General features: G+C 36.1%; 1 protein-coding gene across 1 annotated transcript in view; it reads left to right on the forward strand.

The window, feature by feature from the left end:
* LOC112966622 (metabotropic glutamate receptor 8-like) overlaps positions 1 to 20843 on the forward strand; it is a 204551-nt gene that overhangs the window by 53718 nt on the left and 129990 nt on the right. Inside the window, exon 5 of the mRNA XM_026066938.1 lies at positions 18416 to 18616. Within this exon, the coding sequence (XP_025922723.1) occupies positions 18416 to 18616 (201 nt within the window). The remainder of the gene's footprint in view (positions 1 to 18415; positions 18617 to 20843) is intronic.

A 20843-nucleotide genomic window follows, 5' to 3' on the forward strand; every position in this document is an offset into this window, starting at 1 on the left:
CTTCCTTCCCAGCATCAGCAGGACAATAAACAACAGATTTACCGTTTACATTATTATCAATGCTAATAATGACATCCATAGTAGCTTTTGTTATTGTGGTTGCATGCCAGGGTGAATCTATTGTTTTAAAACTGGAGCAAAAATTGATATAAAAGAATAAAAATTTTAGCTCCTGAAGGAAGATTATCGCTTTTGTTTAAGAAAAGTCTAGAACAAAGAGAAATAAAATATTAGAATGCTTTGATTCTACTAATAGGGACACTAGAATTAAAAATAAAATACCCTCTCATCAAATCCTATTTCTTAAATATTCATTTTTTTCAACAACTGTAAGGTGTGGAGTCTTAAAAAGATGAATCTTTTCACTCTTTTTATTGATTGTGTATGTGATGCTGTCAAAGGAGATCCTGAGTGGTGTTGAAATTAAATGCTGCCAATGTTTTGGTGACACTTAGATCTTCAGGCCATCTACTGAAAATCCATTTACTTTTGAATTAGCAATTGAGGAAAACTCTGGCCTGGATAAAAAATTAGGCTAACCTCAGTTCCATGAAGGCAGAAGTGATGCAGATGAGCACACTGAGGCACTTACATACTAATAGGAGCCTGAATGAACTGACAGGACTAATTATTAAGAGGTGCAATGTAATTTTTTGTCATAGTTCCCATCTTTATGTCAAGTCTGTGTTTCAAAGTAGGCCTATAGCTTTCCTTTGCTGGCACATTGTCCACATTTAGCCATAATTTACTTTTGTGGCTTGTGGAACAGTGCAGCAGGCTTTCTGTAGACTGGTTGGTCACAAAATAATTTTGGAGGTCAAATCTTGAAAAGAGATTAGCAAGGTATGTTTATTGACAGCGCTCAGGGAGAATTTTACCTGACTACCTAAAAGTCCTTGTGTAATATCTGTTTTGTGTATCTCTTTGTAAGATCTTTGTTACTGTTTCATGGAAACTACACCAATTCTAGAAGTTGTCCTGCAGTTATTCCAGAGCATAATGGGAATGTATTTTAAATAGAAAGATTTCAGCCACAGTGCTCCCGTTGTTCCTGCTTATCTGCCGCCTTTAAACAATTTCTTGCGCTGGTATTTCAGCCTGAAAACATTCTGAACGAAGCTAGGGCAAGACAGGGACAAACTTGACTTAGGCTAAATAGGCATCAGCCATGGAGACTTTGCCATGTCCCCTCTGCCTCCTTCGCCCATGCTGGCAGCCTGGAGAGCCGAGCTGTTTGGCGCCCACCTTATGAGAGGTACAAGAAACAGCGGCTTCAACTAACAAATGGCTGAAGTCTCCTGTAATTGTAGCAAATGCTGTTTCCATCTTGTTCATCTGGTGAAAAAGTTAAGAGCAGGCCTAGTTTCTCAGGCTCTGCAAGCTTTCTCTCTTTCCTACCTCTCTTCATGTGCCAAGAATGGCCCATCCTGGTACAGCAAAAGTTCATTTTTGCCTGCACAGTTGGCAAGAGCCTAGCAGAGCTCTTCAGAGATTTTTTTTCAAATGTAGCAAGTATTTGAATAGTGACTGGCTGGTCTCCTAGATTACATGGGTTAACTGCAATCCATTTCTTCAGTGCTCTGCCAGACCGCTTTAGTCATTTTGTAATGGGAATTATATAAATTATGTGCAATCTCAAACTTGCATACATTTTCCATTTTAAGCTGGCAAACTTGTATTTTGAGTATGAGCTGACCCTTCATTACTGATGGTTCTTCTCATGTGCAACTATATATACTTTCATTTCCCATGAGTGAATAAAAAAAAATCAAGAATCATTTTTAGAAAGCTCTTGGAAAAATAATACAAAAAAAAAATGTAGGCCAGATTCTGCCATTCCTACCTATGCAAAACTGCTTTGTAGATTTGTGAAAGATTTGTTATGAGATAATCTGCTTTATAAGATAATTCCCACCAAGAATACATAGTGAAAGTGTTTTGGTCACAGACTCGGAAACTCTAATCAAGTGTATATTGCCTCCGAGACAAGAAAAAGAAAAAAAGTACAAAAATAGTTCTGTATGAATTGTTCAGCCAGTGTCTGGGTGTATTCACCCAGTGTATATACATCACATTCATTTAATTTTATATCATTCTTTCTGTCTTTACATTTGTAAAATTAGGATTTTTTTACATCAGTGGAAAACTGTGTGATAAAAATAACTTCATTCTGTTTAACCAGTCATCAAAAATATCCAGTCTGAATATTGTTTGTATAGAATATGTTTTCTTTTTGCTTTTTTATTTTACAGTGAATAATGAAGATAATTAATAACAAGTAATGCATTGTTTTGTTCACAAATAAAGCAAATAATCTTTCAGCCATCATCTGGTTTCACAATTGTTATTGGCAAAATCTCCCGCTGATCATTGTGAAATGGCGCCGCTTAGATTTCACTGAGATTTCTTCCTTCAGTGTCTAGTCAAATAATATGCGTATATCAATGTAGAAAATAGAATTCGGAAAATGTTCTGTTACTGTGATGGGCCTGTTCATAAAGTTCCTATCCCTCTTTGACAAGTCTTTCTCAAAGTCAAGGCATTAAGAGGTTAAAATCATAACAGAAGATAACTGGATGTCTTTTTCATGTTAAGAAGCCGTGATGTATGTTTATTATTTAATTTTATTAAGAACCTTATTTGTTTTATGGTTTGCTATTTTGCTATTTCCAATGCACAAAATAGGGAAGAAAGAAAGCTTTTATTTGTCATTCTCCATGGAGATTAATTTTTTTTTAATTTTTATTTTTTATACTTACATAAATTGGCTTCTCCGGGACATTAACCTGCACATCTGGATGATGCTACTGATGAAGAGAGCTGTAGGCTAAAAATTACAGATTTCCAATTGTTTGTGAGGGCAGTGAAGATAAAAAGCCTGAAGAGACCTCAAATTTATAGCATGGAGCAGGCTGATAGTTTATAGCTTTTTCTTTATGTGTTGCCTTGTTTGCGGGGCTGTAATTATAAACTGATTACAGCTAGGAAAAAAAGTCTTTGTTGTTCTCCATTCTGAATAGTAATTACTGTGTTATTGTGTTTCTCTCCCATCCCTTTCTGTTGCCCTTTCTGAACATTACCAGGCCTATTTTAGGCTTTAGTATAGTTTTTATGAAGCAGAAATTACAAAATAAGTATAACAGGGCTGACATGTTTATGATGATGGTCATCTTTTGAATTATACATCAGTTACTAAGAAATTTAGTGTAACGAAGTGTACATACCCTTTAAATTGGAGAATGTTAAAAGAAGAGACTGACCATAACTTCTCTGAGCTACATAATCTAGGTTTTTTGTTGGGTTTGAATTTCTATCCCTACAGGTGCCCTCTCTCTGTCTGATTCTGTTAAAACAGAGAACATCTTTTCAGAACATTTTTAAGAAGGAATCAGTCTACCATAACAGACGGTAGTGCAATTTGTTTTAAAAAATCAAATTCCTATCCTGACCCCTTTGGTATTCTTCTTTACACTAAATTTTGGAGCAAAATTAGGGGGGCTGTAAATCACCCTAACTTAATTGATTGCCTTTGAAACTGAACTGATTTAGGCCAGCAGTGCTGTGAGCTGCAAAATGCTCACAGTCGTGAAGTCAGTTGCAAATCATTAGATTGGCTTAAAAATCATCTTACCAAAGTACATTTTGGCTTTTCCTTCTGTTTTTAAAACTTTGGTATCTACTGAGGTCACACAAGCTTTCCACTGTTTAAAAACATATTTAAAAACATATTGAAATATATTTAAAAATGGACCAAGGTTCTCATTACCACTTTCCATCTTTTCTTTTTTTTTTCCCCTCCCATCATCACAGGGCTCCTGGGCAAGAGTTAAAAAGGCTGGGTAATACAATACTCGCAATAAAAATCTTCCAATCTGGCAACACTATGTGTATTGTACTTCTGTCTGTGTTACACGCTCTTAAAGATACAGACATCTGGCATGATGAGGTCACATCCAGTAACATTCTCCATGTAAATCTATTTGTTTTTCTGTTCACATTCAGCCATTCTTAATCATCTAGGGAATGAGGGACAAATCAAGAAAGGGACGCTGGCAGAACCTGTGTTATCCAAACCTGCTGTTTGGGCTGGGGTATGGGAGCAAGGTGAGAGGGGAGTACTTCACTGGAAGCCCCCCAGAGCTCAGTCACAAGCGAGCTCCATCCAGACTGTGCTCATCCACAGAAACATAGGCACTTGAGATTGCTTGGTAGCATTCGTTTAGACATTTTTGGTGCAGTGGCATCTGAATATTGGATCATAGGTTAATTCAGGTTGGCAGGGACCTGCTCAAAGCAGGCTCAGCTGTGAGGTCAGTCCAAGTTGCTCAGGGCTTCATCCAGTCGGGTCTTGTAAACCCCCAAGGATGGAGAGAGACTGCACAATCCCTCTGGGTAGCCTGTTCCACTGCTTGACTGTCCTCAGGGGAAGAAGCTTTTCCTTATATTAGTCTGAACCTCTCTTGTCTCAATTTATGTCTATCATCTCTTGTCCTCACACCATGCCCCACTGTGAAAAGCCTGGCTCCGTCTTCCAAATAACCTCCACATAGGCACTGGAGGGTGCTGTTCGGTCCCCCAGAGCCGCCTCTTCTCTAAGCTGAGCAAGCCCAGCTCCCTCAGCCTCTCCTCGCAGGGCAAGTGCTCTCCAGGCCCCTGAGCATCTTGGTGACCCTCCACTGTACTCACTCCAGTTTATTGATGTCTTTCTTGTATTGGGGACTCAAAACATATTTACATATCAAATGTAGCAGTGAAGCAGTTAGCTGATTTTGAGGCTTTTGCCGTCAGTCTGTAAACTAAAGGTTATGATACAAGCTGTAACCTGGTCAGGCACAGAAAGGAATAACTGCAAGAGTTATTAGCACAGCTCCTCACAAACCTACTTGGACTGCTCAAACTAGTGACAGTGACAGCTGCTTGATTCTAACTGGTTGTCTTTGCCTCTTAGTTGTGCACCTACCTCTTTCCATAAGCTGTACTCGGCTCCTGGGTCTATTTCCTGAAGCTGTGTTAGCTGTTGTGCCTGAGAACATACCGTCTCTATCTCTCACAGCAGGTCTGGAGACCAAAGTCAGCACGTTCCTGGTGGAACAGGCAGAAATAAAGAAATCTGGGGTATAGCTATGGCAACTGGCCAGTAGAAGAAGATAAACTCAGGCTTCTCTGATTGCTGGAGAGAGCTGGAAGGGGTATTCCTGGTATGAAAGTTCAGGCAGTAAAACCAAAGGGTTGATGGCAAGAATAGTAGAAAGGAAGCAAAGGCCTGGAAAAGTGATATCAAACTGCACTTGGTAAATTGGAACATGAACTGCACAAGATTGTGGTGTTCTGTGGAAGAGTTTTGATTTTTCCAAAAGCTTATCTATAATAGTAAAAAGTGTTGCAAGAGGCTAGCAGGGAGAATTTCAATTTTGATCAAGAAATCAGGTGAAAAACTGATTTGACTGGCTGTTGGTTATTGAAATGGGTTTATGATATTATAATGACTATCATAGGCAGTTTTTTAAATACAAAAAAGTTATGTCCTTTTTCATTTGATTTCTGAAGTATCAAAATAACCAAGTAGACACTCACTGTCTCAAGATTACAGCGATATGTAAAAGCTACTACAGATTTATCTTTTTGGGTTGATATTGTGAGTAGAAATCACTGATGAAAATAAAACTTCAGGCTCAGAATACTGCTGTAAGAGTGTACAGTGAATTGCAGGTCTGAAACCTCACTATACTCATAATAATTCATACGAGGGGGTTTGCTGATATCGGTATGTAAAATATGACAATGTGAGTACATCCCATCAAGAGAAAGTTGATGCTTTAACAGTACTTTGCATATTTATTACATTATTGTTATTAGTGTACTGGCACCTGGAGGTGAGATCTGAATCCTAAGAAAGTATTTTATTCACTAAATATTTCAAGGAAAAGGTGAGGATCAGATGGCTTTATTTTGTACTGAACTCAGTGTGAGTTTGGTGTACTCTGATATATTTATGGAATTCATCCCCTGTGAGGAGTTACACTTGTTTCTACTGTGAATTCCAGATAGCCCTAGGTAGAGAGGAAAGGCCCTCAAGTTCCTGGTTTTAGCTGTGTAAAATGATAAAACTTCAAGCACCTTGGTAAAGTTTTGAAATTCAAAGGTGTTTATGCAGTTAAGAATATTTTTGATTACTTTTTAATGTTAGATACCTAAATTATACCATAGGAACCTTTATACTTTTCTGGGCATTGTTTGCTGCTTAATCACGAGCATCGTGTTCAGCACTATCAAATTTAGCCTGTCTCCAGCAAGATAGTTCTCAAATTTGCTGCAAAAGCTCTGACAGCATATCTTCTACCACCCTCCTCCTCGCCTCCAAAATACCATCTCCAAATATGTTTCTTGCGTCTCCCCTCTGCTGACACACACATGCACACAAACAAGTAGAGCAAATTGATTCTCTGTATCTGAAGGGGACAGTTCTGAAGGGAAGTTTTTTTCCTGGAGTGTGATTGTCAGGGTTTTCCCATGGGTATTTGCAGCTGTAAGAATGATGCCAATGGAGCCCATGCAGAAAACCTGCTAAAGGAGCAAACCCCCTAATGTCCCTAATTTAGCAATCAAGCCAATCAACTCTAATTACTTTGTGATTAAAGAAATAGCTATCTTCTAGGTTGTGGGAAGAATAGGGTTTGTGGGTAAACTGTCTTCCTGCTCTACATTGAAATCCCTTTCCAGAAGCCAATTGTCTATGTCCTCTTCGTGGCATCTAGCAGTCCATTAACTAGATGCTTAATTCTAATTTATGGTGCTTTTATTTTTGTCAGGAGCTGAAGAAACAGCTTTAATTAGGATAAGAGGGAAATTACAGATTTTCATTTTGCAGATTTTCTCCTTTTGAAAATGTTACATTTTGGCTGTTGTCTACAAGCTTGTTCAGTGATATTTCAACATTTCTAGAAAAGCACATAGGTTTATTTTTACAGTAATACATGATACAATTATAGTCTATAGCTCTTCAGAGCTTTTGACCCCAACCTTTCCATTTTGACCATCAAAAATAGGTCTTCTTATATAAAACTGAAAAACTGAAAGAAAAAAAATATTTAACTTTCTATGACATTGAAGAATTTTTTCTACTGGTTACAGTAGTGAAATTGACTTTTTTTCAACATCATGTCCTGTTTTTTGTGATGTGATGAGATCATTAAAATTGGAAACAAGGGAAAAAGAAAGTGGATAGGGTAACTGGAAAAGTTAAAGCAACATTTGCTTCAGCTTTTTTGTCCGCAATATTGTAAAAAGTTACTATCAGATCTTCCTGAAAAAAACAGTTTATCTCCACATCCAAACTCTGTCATGACTACTCCTATCTTGTCCAGTTCCACAAATTTTGTTTTGAAAATTTGCTAATGAGAATATGGACACAGCAGTAATTCAAAGTGAAATTTTGTTGTTGTTTATTTTTATATTTATTATTTTTTACATTGGTTTTCATTGCAAATTGTCTTGAAATCTTTTTTCATAATTGTCTCCCTAATAGTAACATGTAGCCCTGAGAATAAATGCAAATATGATGTATTTTCTCATAACTAAAGACAGTCCTTGCAACCACTGCAACATAACAAAACTATAACTATATCAAAATTTAAGCATAATTGAGTGTTTGTTCTGTTGGATTTGAATCTCTCTGTAGCAGAAAATTAAACAGTAGACAGTTAGTGTGTGGCAGTGTTTTGTACAAGCAGTAGGCTTCATCAGAAGACTGCAAAAAGCTTCATACAGACCTACAACAAAGTGTGAATGAAGAGTTAGCACTGTGAGGACCAAATAAATGAAGGAAGGTAAGATGAACACAGGCGACCAAGGAGAAGCAGGAAGGGTGAGATGAGCGGGCTGGTGGCTGTGGGAATCTCAGGTCTTGGGTTAAGGGACTGACACCTCGTAGGGAGTGGAGTACATGGGGACAGTGACGCTTAAACAGTGGAGAAGAAACTGTTCTCAAATGGGAATGCTGGACACCACAACGAGTTTACCCAATTCTTGAAAAAAGGGATAAGCCATTTGTTGAAGTGCTGTTTAAATTCATGATTAGCAAAAGACAAATCCATATTTTGGCTGGGATTTATCTTGCCTACTGTTAATTCTCTAAGAGTTAGGGATTTAGTCCAAACTAGTCACACAAGAAAGAGAGTCTGGTCTGAAGGGCACTTTATTCCCATTTCCTTAAACACTTCTTTTCAGATAGGATGAGTTATTCTCAGAAGCTTCCTTCTTCTCCTTGAAAAAAAAAAAAAAAAGAGGTTAGGCAATTAACTCCAGATGGATCACTAAAATTGCATGAGAAGCATCCTGCCCTAAGTGACTAACCGGGAGGAAATACTATAAGCTCATGAATGCTCCCTTTCATGACCAGGTAAAATGATCCAGTACTTTGTGGGAAACCATCACATCAAAATACTTAGTCCAAGTACGACTTCATAGTACGTTCCCAATCTGTTCTTAAATTCATGACACATGAAGTTAACATGAGTTATTAAATATTTATTGCAGAGATAGCTCTGATGGGATGTTACTACCCCAAAGATTGCAGACTCCAAGCCCTGCCCTCTGGTCAGCATTCATAACCATAATCAGTTCAGATGTTGCAGTATTTTTCATGACATATCTCTGTAATTTAACCCTTGTGTCCCTGGAGAGACTCACATCAAGTAGTAGCTATAAATACTTAAAAGATTGGTATGCTTGGATGTTGCTACATTTATACTTCCAGGAAATGCTTTCCAATTACAAGAATGGCTTTTCTTAAGCAAGGTCTTAATCAAAAGTTTGTAACTAGAAATAATGCTCCTGAGGACAAAAGTCCCTAGAGTTTCTGTTTTGAAGCTTAAACTTAAAAGCTCTAGCAGTCAATGAACAGAGGAAGGCAGTTTTATATATACTGTTGCTATGCACTGAAGGTCCTCTGAGATTAAATGCTTACACACAATGAATAAATTCATTTTCTTGTACTGAATCCTTTCTCAAGCTGATAGCCGTTGCTATAGACTTTGTAGTTTTGTATTGAAGTCCGTGTTAGAAGTGCTCACGGCCTGTGGGGTTTTTAGACAGATGTCAGTTATTTCCACCTATGTGTGCCTAGACTATTACAGTAGCAATTTCCTCTTGGATTTAGATATTCCTGTGTGCAATCTGTTGAAAATGCAAGTTCTGTCCACATAGCCACCTCAAGATCTGAAGTGATACTTTTTTTTTTTTAACTTGAGAAATTCAGCCAAACATTTGGTTGACTTTCTGTAAATGTTAACACTCAACTATACACTGTTCTGACAGTTAAAGAAATTTGGGATTTCTCCAAAAATTTGTGTGCTTCCTTAGCAGCCAGATTGTATGTACCTAAAGGAGTGCACTGGGCTACCAAGAGCAAGAGTGCACTAGGCTACTGAGCAGCAGGACTGAATTGCGTAGCGTGTCTTTGGATCCCAGTTATCACATGAACAGGATGTACAGCAGCTGCAAATTTTCACAGGCTTTAGAGAAGATGTAGTAGGATGGAACTGACAAATGCCTCCATGTTATTCCTTTCTTTTATTTGCTATTATTAATGAAAACATTTATGTTTATGGGTACAGAAATTCTAGGAAGAGTTGAAAAGGTTGAATGCACCGAAATCAGTGCGTACCTCTGATTTTGAGAGTTAAAGTTTGAAAAATATTTACAATATGTCTTTGATCAAGTAGTCCTTAGATCTCTGTGTTAGCAAATAGTAAGCAAGCTTTCTCCTTTACTTCCTTTAGTTCAGAAAGGTCAAATAAGACTTCTGACGTGTTTTAATTGTAACAAACACATCTTTTGTGATATAATTCAATAATTTTTTTCCCCTTTACAACTCTGATTTGGTCAATAATCAGATAAATAAAAACATTTCTCTTTCACAAATCACACTTGTAATTTTTGAGGCTGAAATTTCCTGGTTTTGTAGAATTTAGGTAGTTGTGTGGAATTTAGGAATGGTAATTAAAATCATGGTTTTACCTTTGTAACTGAATTTTGATTGTAACTGTAGAATGATGTGTGTAAAATGAAAAGCAGCCGTCTTAAATCTGTCAACTTGAAACTTGTTTTTTTATAAATTGAATTTTTTAATTATGGATTTTTTTATTATTTGCATAAATAATGCAGAACAAATATTAACTACAGGGTTAATAAAGTGCAATTCAACGGTAATGTAGATTCAAATCAACTGCATTACTTTGATACATACAAAACCTTAACTCTTCTAAATGCTGTATTATACAAAATTTGCAAGAATGTAAGACTCTTGAGCAAAACTGAGATATGACTCTCTGACTCGAGTGTCTTCTAAAAAAAAGGATAAAGCAAGATGGGACTTGAGTACTATTTGAATGAATATGTAAATGTTTAGGAAATCTGCAAAATGCATGGAATGAATGATAAATAAAGCTTTGCTACATCTGAAAGTAGTTTACTCTCTGGCATAAAACCTGGCTAAAACCTAAGGAATCCTACTATGATATCAGACTTATGAATTGCTGTGGATCCTTTCTCAGCACTCCAATCTTCTCTCTCCCTTTTATTTAAACTCCTACAATGTCTTCTTTTTTTTCTGTAGGTATTTCTAGAATAGGGATATGCTCTCAGATTGTCAGACATATTCCGGCAAAAAAGTGAATGGTTGTAGATATGAATCTCTATCAAAGCACCTTTTCTGGGGGGCAAGAATCTTCTGACAGTATCATTAATAATGCTCTACCTGCAGTTTCATAGCTGCAATCTACTGGTAGCAAGGACATATAACCTATTTAAATGTTATATACAGCTGCAGGTTTTGCCATAATAATAATAATAATATCCCTATTATAATAATATTTTCCTACATGGGCAGTTCATTTGATACTGACTATTAAGGCCTGCAAGAAATATTATTTATCCTGCTGTAATTCTGAGACACCTTTTTTTTTTTACAGGTGTGGTGCAGTTCTTGGTGTGGTTGGCAGAAACCATATACAGTGATGACTCATCGTTATTTGAACACAGTCATTATTGCTAAGCTTAGCATATACATCACAGCAAATCTTGGATTTGCAGGACACTATTTTACATAATACTGTCACTGTTAGATGTAGTAGACTCAGTTCTTAAATGCTTGAGAGTTCTGAACATGTGTTCTCCAGCCTTTTATATGCTATTTCAAGGAGCTACAATTAAGCAATTTGAAGGCATTAACTAGAAAAAACTAGGGATTTTTTTCATTCTGATAACAAAATTCAAGCCGTTGTTAGGGACTCTTAGAAAGCACAGAGATGAGGAAAAAAGAACCTTGTATTAATGCAACTTCAGTTTGTTTTTCTAATGGAAAACACACTAGTAAATGTCACACGTAGTATTTCTAAGAAAAAAACAATGTGACTAGAATTATAGTTTAACTCAACTTTGATGTATACTATTGTGTATTTGTTAAAGGGTTTTGCTGAAACTAATTTCTGATTTACTGCGAAGGTCAGGAAAAATGTTATGGTATTTCCAATGAAAAATATATCTGGGCAGGAAAAGCATTTTGAAAGTGCTATACTTTGGCATTTAGAAAACACACAAACCAAAAAATTAGTTTATCATTTAAAGTGACATTGAAATAAAAATCCTGGAAACACTGTCACTCACCTGAAGTGTTCTTTTTCCTATTTTCTGTTTGCAAAGTGGTTTAAAAATGTGAGGTTTCACCCCAGTTCTGGATAAGAAGCATTTTAAAATCTGCACATTCTTCTAGTGTTTGAAAAACTGTTTCTTACTCAGACCCTCACTAATTGGTCTTACTGTATGTTTTTTGTGAGCTGGCATAAACAGGCATAACCGCTGAAGTTACACCAGGTGCAAGTTCATTAAACCAGAGAACCACATCTGCTGGTTGTTGGAGGAGAGTACACAGTCAAATTGCTTCATTTCACTATCATTGCTTCCACATTCTCAATTTTGTTTTGGAATGGCTGGGAAAATTGATATAATCCTTAACTTCCTCTCTGAATTGCTTCCTAAACTAATATCATACTATTATAGAGGAGCTGTAGCTTTTGTGGGGCTCTTTGTGAACTAACTCATTCTCAAAACAAGGCTCACTGTTACAAAGTGGCTATTTGAAAAAGGCACTCAACTCCCCCACGATAAAAATATATCAACCCTTAAGTTCAAGTAAGTGAATATGGTGATCTCTATTATGTTATTTGTTCAGAGAGAGCAAACTCTTAGGAGCTTTTCTATAAGGTGCGAGGAAAACAGCTGAATAATCAGGGAAGGATTTAACTGGAGTAACATATGCTCCTGGTGCTTCCTGCTGAGACTGCTAAAATGACTTAGAATTTCTTAAAATTATAGATGACAACTTTCCGAGGAAAAAACGTTGCTGCAGAGATGGGAAGTTCTAGCAAATTCTGGCGAATAGAGAATGATCATCCCTGATTTAAAGATTAATGGTAGACTATTTACAAATGATTGTGATTTAGTTATCTTTGGCATGCACAAAAAGAACTATCTCAACACAGTAATGTTTATCTTTGGTTTTGTTTGCTTCCAAGTGAAGTTAAAGTAAAACCATTTTGTGAGCCAAGTAAATAGGATAAACAATTTAGATGTGAGGAAAAAATGTGAATAGTAGCTGGGAACAGAAGAAATTTTACTAGATATTGCAAATCCCCAAATGGTCAACACAAGTTTGAAAAAATCCCCAAAGAGTTATACAGATGCACTATCTGGCTTAAAGCAATAATTATACGCAAACAAATATAACAAATATAGGTAAAGAGAAGCTAATAGAATAAAAGTTGTTCATCAGTAACAGTTTTGTCTATTATCATTTTCACAAATCATTTTTATTGTCATTTTCCTCCCCCCACACTCCATTACTTGTCCTCGCACTGTTACTACCAGAGAGTTTTCTCTCCTGAATTAGAGCACAGGCTGTAAAAGAGCTGATGTGTCATTCAGCACATGTGAGAGGAGACAGGGAAAAAGAAGAGTGGTTGGGACTGAGAAAAGGTGGGAGGAATACAAGCTTTCTGAAAGGCATCTTTCTTCACTGGTGACAAATGTAACTTTAGGAGACTCCTGACCCTCTTGCAGCAGGATTTCTCTCTCTGCTCAGTCAGCTATTCGTGTTGCTGTGCTCTAACTGAAGGGGAAGACATGAAAGGCTTCATTTTTTAAGCTGTTTTTTTCAAATGAAATAGTGGTTTTTGCCCATGAGGCAAAATGAACGACCCTAAAAGTATGATACATAAACAACAGCAAATATAGAAATAAGTGCCATAAAATCATATGAAGGGAAATCTACAGTCAACAGTGTTTCTCACATGAATTATTAGTCCATTGCTAGTTGTTTCAATAATGACACAGAAAAGTTGTAAATATGATATTAATATTATGTTAGTGAAATAAATGATATAATTTTACGAGATGATGATGGAAAAAGTATTTTCCATTTAAGTAACTGAAGACTATGACACTTTGCAACAGCTAAAGATGAGAGTTTTTAAACTGAAAATCTGTACAATATATATCTGAGAGTTTTCAGACAGTTGGATAGAAGTTTTCTGAGTTGTTAACTTTGATTTTTGGTAAGCTTTGGAGTATCAGGACACAAAAAACAGTGGAAGGCTTACACTGATCCAGTATTTGACCTGAACATAAAAGGTGACCTGGGCAATTATGTTCCAGTCAGTCCGAGGCAAAACACTGAATGACTGGTAATAAAGAACAAGATTAATAAAGAATAAGAATTTCTGAATAAGAAACTACAATGGTAGAAATCAATATGACACAAATAAAAAGAATTGAAAAATGGTTGTTAGGTTTCAGAGTGCATTCATCTGCTCTAGTTTAGAAATTTAATATCTCCATTCCACCAAACTGGAATCCCGCTTCTGTCTCCCAAAGCTGTCCGGTGCACAAATCCTTTCTCAAACCCTGAATCCTCAGAATACTGTTCCAGTCTGGAGCTCTAACCATCTGTTGTAGACAAAGTGTTTGACTCTAACCTTTGGTCTTCAAGGAGCATGAATTAAGATTTCAAGTAGATATATAGGACAGATTTTTGAAACTATAGAAATAATCATGAGAAATAATGCAGGTTGCACTCTGACCCAAATTGCCTTAAATGACACTAATATTAAACAGAATGATTGGAGACACCTGAATTTCCAGAAACGGCAGTAAATAAAACAAAACAAAACCCCAAACAAAATTTCCCTATATCACAAATTACAAAATAGGTATATCCATTTGCCTTATTTAGAATTTTTTTATATTCATAAGAGAATAATAAATAGGAACTCTGCTCTGGACTCTTTATATTGCCATGAACTTTTATTAGTGTGTAAATTTCATCTACATATGCCCTAAGTTCATCATTAAGAACATGGTCTCTAAAACATAGATAAGTTATGTAACATTTATTCCTTAGTAGATTAGTCACCTGTTGGTGAGATTGACAACTTAAGTTTTGATTGGTTAGATATTAGTTTTGATTATTTTAGATATCTCACCGGTGATATCATCATCCATGTATGAATTCATATTTTAACTGTATTATATTAATCTTTATTTACTTACTCTATTGTGTTTTTAAGCTTTTAATTAAAATACATTTTAATTTATTGTTGTGAAGGCTTAATTTTTCTGGAGTAGATTCCCTGAAATCCCTTGATTTCCAGTTCATAGCGGGGGGATTGACAATGTCACTTGCTTCTTCTTCACCTACAGACTAGTACTCCAGACACATTCCTTTATTCACCTAATCCACCTCTCACCTTACCGCTTATCCTACCCTGTCACAGCCGATCTCCACCATCCTGAGCAGCAGGTGCAATTATTCTTGCAGTACAGGAGTTACAATAGCAAAGGGGAAAAAGAAATGGATAGAAGGGATGAAGGCAAATACCTGCAATGGTCCAGATGGTCACTCTTGTTCTAGGAAGTGGAAGAGTATCAGTGGCAACTCTTTCACAGGTACAGGCTCCTGCAGGATCTTTCCTGAGCTCATTCTAGTGTTCTGGAAACAGAATTCAAACAGGAGGAGCTAGGAACAGTTGTCACTCTACCTGGACCAGTGATATACCCTCCCTAGCTCTTCTCTAGCTCATGTGGGAAGAAGTTATTTGCAGGTGAGAATAGATGATGACAATAGGTTTTTCCAGATTTATATCTATGTATTTTCTCTGTTGGTCAGGAAAAGTCTTGACATCTTGCTAAAATTTCCCCAAGCTTGAACTTCTCATCATCTGGATTGGAAAGCACTATGTCCATCTTCCTGGATTTCCTTTGTATGTAAATCAGAGTAAGGATGGTGTGAGCCCAGTTCTTGTCACACTGTCAGACCACAGTGGGGTCAAGTGCCTGGGCTTAAGAGACGGGAACATCTTCTGATTCTTTTTAGCAAAGGCATAGCTCAATGCAATTTTTCCTGAGTATAAACTGTAGAATGAGAAATCAAAGTGGTCGTTAAGAAAGCATTAAAATATTTCTGCTGTGAGATATGTGTTATATTCTTTCAAGTCACCAGTGTGTGTAGAAGCATGTCTTGTAGAACTCAGTGTCAAGCTATAAATGAAACTGTTATTACTTGATAAACAGGTCTGAAGAAAAATGGTAGTCTTCCAAATATGTGATATTATCTTTGTAGTTGCTGACTATATTTATAGCTTAGACAATATGCATCATTCTATAGCTATACATTAACATTTCTTTAGGGAAGTGTAACGTGATCAAATTTTGCAGTCAGTTAAGCTGATAAGTTATTGTCATCTTTGTAAATTATGATTTTAGAACCTTGAGAATTCTAGAATGAGAAAATGAACAGAAACCTCAAAAAGAAAGAGCACAAAAAACAATTTGCTGTTTTTTCTTGGTTTATGGAAAGCACAGAGACTCTTCTTGTCTTTTGCCTTGCAGGACTGCTAGTTTTAATACTGATAATTCTGTGATGGTACTCACTCCTTCATAATTAAGGAAACACATGCCGTGTTAATAAATTCATTGGTTTTTTTTCCTGTAATTTATATGATAAAATGCTTTCTGACCACATATCTGTGAAAACTAAAGGTGAAATGTTATATTGTGGAGGAAATTTCTACAAATCTTATATGTATTTAAGCTACAGTTTAATAGGGAGTGCAATACTAAAATTTTTTGGTTTTTTAATAGCTGTACCACTTAGTACAATGTATTTGCATAAGGGTTTGCAACTTTCAGTGTTTCTTGATTTAGTATTTATTATAGAAAGGGATTCCTCCTGTCTTCTCACCATCCCTTGCCTTTCAACATACGCATACATCTGTCTGATGTGTGAGGGGAATTATATCTAGCTTGGCAATAAAAAGATGTATGTCTCCTTCAAACTTCTCTTGTCCTGACCATCCCATTCAGAGGATGAGGAATCTCTTGGGAGCACGTACAGGTCATTGGTTCCTGTGTGCCTGTAGCAGCTCTGTAAATCCTGTCTTGTCATTGTTTGGCAGTCCTTATCTAGGCAGGAACAGTTAAGGTAGGGCTCGCAAGCTCTACCTGGGGATCACTGTTGGAAGCTAGTTCCCAAATGAAATAATTTAATAAAGTTGTAATCTAATTAATCTGCATCCTATTTATCCTCCTTTATGTCTGGGCAGTGCATTTTAACTAATTGTGTTAGCTTCAGCATGTGCAAGGAAAAGTTTTTCTGTTTAGCATGTGTCTCATGCTATTTACTAATATTTTGCCAATCATTAGATAGCATGTCTTGAAAAGCATCTATCAAATTACTTGTAATCAGTCACAAAAAGGGGTTATATGCTTTCCTTTCTGAATGACCAGTATCTTTTTCAATAAGTAGTGATGTTTTTTACTAATCCTTGAGGAGAAATAAAAGGATGTCATGATTTTTTCAGCGCTATCTATCTCTCCCAGTGCTCAGGGGTGTTTAAAGCACAAAACACTACTGATTATCAGATTACAAATTTGTTCAGTTCTAAGAAGTTACCTGTTACCACTGTAATGGTAGACAGTGGCAAAGCACAGTAGGCAAACAGAAGAAAGGCTTGTGAGTAGAGCTACTATTTGTTTTGGTATTTTTATTTTTCACATCATTTGTGCTTGCATATTTTGCCTAAAGAAAGATCTTGAATGCAGTATATTTTCAGACATAAATAATGGACTTTTAAAAACTTAAGTATATCAAAATAGGTATATCTAACTGAGAGAAGCCTGTGCTTAGAAATAGGAGTAAAACATAGCAAATAAAATATTAAAAATAAGAACATAGAATATTAAAGTAAAGAAATGATGCATACAATTTTGGTTCATTTATAAATAGTCTGAAACAATGTGAATGGAATATTTTCAAACTGAATGATTTGGTGATCTAGCAGCTATTCTAGGTATTAAATCTTTTGTTCATTGAGCCAACTGACCCAATGTAACTGAGCTTGACTGTAGACTTCAGTAGGGCAGATTTCACATCTGTAGTTGCGGAGTCTTCGTTCTCCCTGTAAATTAAAATTCTGAGACTTTGAAATCAGTGGCAGAATTCCTGTAAACTGTAAGAGACATGGGATTTCATGTTGGGTGTCTGCTTAAAAATATAATTTTCCTTCCTTTTACTTTTTAACTTTTCCACTTAGTACTATCACCCTGAAAGTAAAAGTTGTCTCTAGACTTGGACATGAATGATTGAGGTTGGCAATCCCACTAGAATCAAAATTTCATAATGTTTTGTTTGCTCTGTATTCGTTCTGCAGGAAAACTGTCCCTGTAGGGAAAAGAAGACAATACATGGTTCTCAATATGAATTATAATTCATATTGAATTATAAATCCAATAAATACAGGAAGAAGATCTCAGAATAAGCGCTGTTCAATATAGAAACAGACGGTCACATCACTTAGCAAATATTCAGCTACTTTCCCTGGCATGTTTAAATAATCCATATCAAACAATAGATGTAGATAAAAATCAAGGTAGCCTCAAGTTTATCTAAAACAGAATAGCAGGCTCCTGTAAAAATGTTCTATAAATAACAATAACCAGCTGTTCAATGAATATCAGTAAACTGGAAAGAAAGATTGTAGAAATATATACGTATACATACATACATACATACATACATATATATATATATATAAACTTTTTCTTGTAATTAAATGTTCTATCCTCCTTCCCAACACAGAACTCAACATACTGTTTATATACCTGGCACAGTGTACAATGATTAGAGGTAAAACCAGATGGCCATATTTTTACTTGTCTTGTTTATTTAGTTGATGGATAACTGAGTCCTAATTTTACCCACCACTCTGATTGCAATCATTTATGTTCTACTATGAATTTTCACACACACACACATACACACATGCACACAAATAGAAGTAAACTGACTGTTTTTCTTCCTTAGGCTTAGAAAGAATTGCAAGAGATTCAGCGTATGAGCAAGAAGGAAAAGTTCAATTTGTAATTGATGCTGTATATTCCATGGCCTATGCACTACACAACATGCATAAAGATCTCTGTCCTGGATATATTGGTCTATGCCCAAGGATGAGCACAACTGATGGTAAAGAGCTACTTGGTTACATCCGAGCAGTAAACTTTAATGGTAAGTTACATGTACTCTTTTTTTTCCCCTTCTTCTTTAACTGTTTCAGAAGTGTCAAGATGTGTTTTTTTCTCTATATAGGACACTTTCAGGCACAGTGGAAAACACAGGATTAGAAGCAGTTCTCTTTTAATCAGAAGTGTGAGTTTTTCCACCTGTTTTGAAACCCCAAGTGTATTTTTCATCTTAACATTAAGCTGCTCCCAAAAGAGGCAGATGTAAAAAATAAGAATCTGTCAATCAAAACATTCCAGTGAAAAATTGCTATTGTAGAAAAAAGTTGAGGACTCATGCAGTCCTACTGACAGATTAGAATCCTCTGACAGAGGTTGCTCATCTTTTCCTTAGAGAATGAATTGAAAAAATAGCCCTGTGAAAATTGCTTTCTTCTGAAATTACTGTTAACAATTTTCCTACAAAAGTGAATAGTGTGGAGTTTGCTTTCAGCTTGCATATTTAAATCTCAATTAAAAGACTCACTTGCAGTTCCAGGTTCCCTTCCATTTCATTGTTATTTGATTCAGTGATTTAGTCAGCTTTAACACAAGTATGATATATATTTTTAAACTACACTGAATAATATTATGTGCAGCTGGGATCTGCCTGCTGGGGAAATGTGGTTACTGTTGCTTATGTTGTTAACAGTAGAGGCCAATAAAGAACAGGCTTAATTTATGAACATTAAATTGAAAAGGATAGAACATACTCGATGGTGAAATAAAGTTGCTGAAAATTTACAATATTTCATGAAAGTCATAATTGTCGTAGATCACATTTGCCATTATTTTACAAAGAAATGAAACAATATTCCTTGCTGTATTTTTTGTTCTCTACTTGGCAGTAATTCATGTACCAGACATGCCTCCTAACTATACAAAGAGAAGGTGTGTCTATCACAATTCACTCCAGTGACCTCAGCTGCCAGCCTTTTTGAAAAAAAGCACAAGGTCATTTTGAATTTAGTTTCCAAGTGGAAGCTTTTTTTGCTTTAGGTAATGTACCAGACCATTTGGTTGATATAAATGTTGGCTGTAGTTTACAGGTTTTTTCTCTTCTAAACCTTTTTTCTTCCTATGAAATTTTCATGAAAAGGGAATCCCTCTCTCCAGGAATATAAAGACAGAGGGAGTTTAAATGATTCTTTAGTCATTTTAAAGAAAACCTGGAGCAAAATATGTGTCTGGCAAATGGGAAATGTTGTTACGATGACAAAGGTAGGTAGCATATTGTAAGGCTTCCAGTGATAATTATCTACATTTCCAGTATATATTCTTCTGAGTCTGTGTTGTTAAAGCATAAAGTCATCTATTTTCATTTGGTTTGCATGAAAGTTCAGCATAAAAAGATAAGCTGTACATTTTATATGAAACCTTTCTCTCCCTAAAGATTGTTGTATTTCATCAATACCTGTCACGAATTCTCTGGCTGACTGTAACTATTGCAGCAAACAAGGGGAGATGAAAGAGAAGGAGAAAGCAATCTGGACACTAATGAAAATGTATCTATTTTTAAACTAGTGATTTATTAAAAGAGAGTAAAAGAAAAAAAAAAAGAAACAGTTCTGTGAAGTCAACTTTCTGTCTCTTGGGATACATTAAGTCTTTCCTGTGTTGGGCTAGTCAAGATTATGTACTAGTGTACCATATCTTTCTTTGTGTCACATGCCCGAATATTTACTTTTTTGGAATTGTGCCCTGGGAGGCATCAGCTGAGGACAGTATTTAACAGTGTGCCTTTTCTTATTAAGCTCAAATTCCTTTTCCTCAGGACAGCACTGTAGTTGTGTCTATCTTGGTTTCCAGAGGTGTATTTAGGTTGCTAGACCTCATGTGCTGGGAGCTGAGTGGTGCTATGCGTGAATTTTCACAAGAGCCCTTGGATCAGTCATTAATAGTGTAGTGTATTAAAAGTGAACTGATACATGAAAGGAAAACCATGCTGTACAGCCATTCAGGGTAGGATTTTTCTCCTAATCTTGTCACAGAATCACAGAATAGTTGAAGTTGGACAGCACCTCTGGAGATTGTCTCCTCCATCCCCCTGCTCAGAACAAGGTCAACTATAGCAGGTTGCTCAGGGCTTATGTACAGTTGAGTTTGGAATATCTCCAAGGATCGAAAATCCTCCAACAGCCTCTCTGAGCAACTTGTTCCAGTGTATGACCACTCTCACACTAAAAAAGTTGTTTATGTTTAAATGGAATTTTCTGCATTTCAATTTGTGTCCA

This window comes from Apteryx rowi, unplaced genomic scaffold, assembly GCF_003343035.1.
Source record: "Apteryx rowi isolate R43461 unplaced genomic scaffold, aptRow1 scaffold_250, whole genome shotgun sequence".
Lineage (NCBI taxonomy): Eukaryota > Metazoa > Chordata > Aves > Apterygiformes > Apterygidae > Apteryx > Apteryx rowi.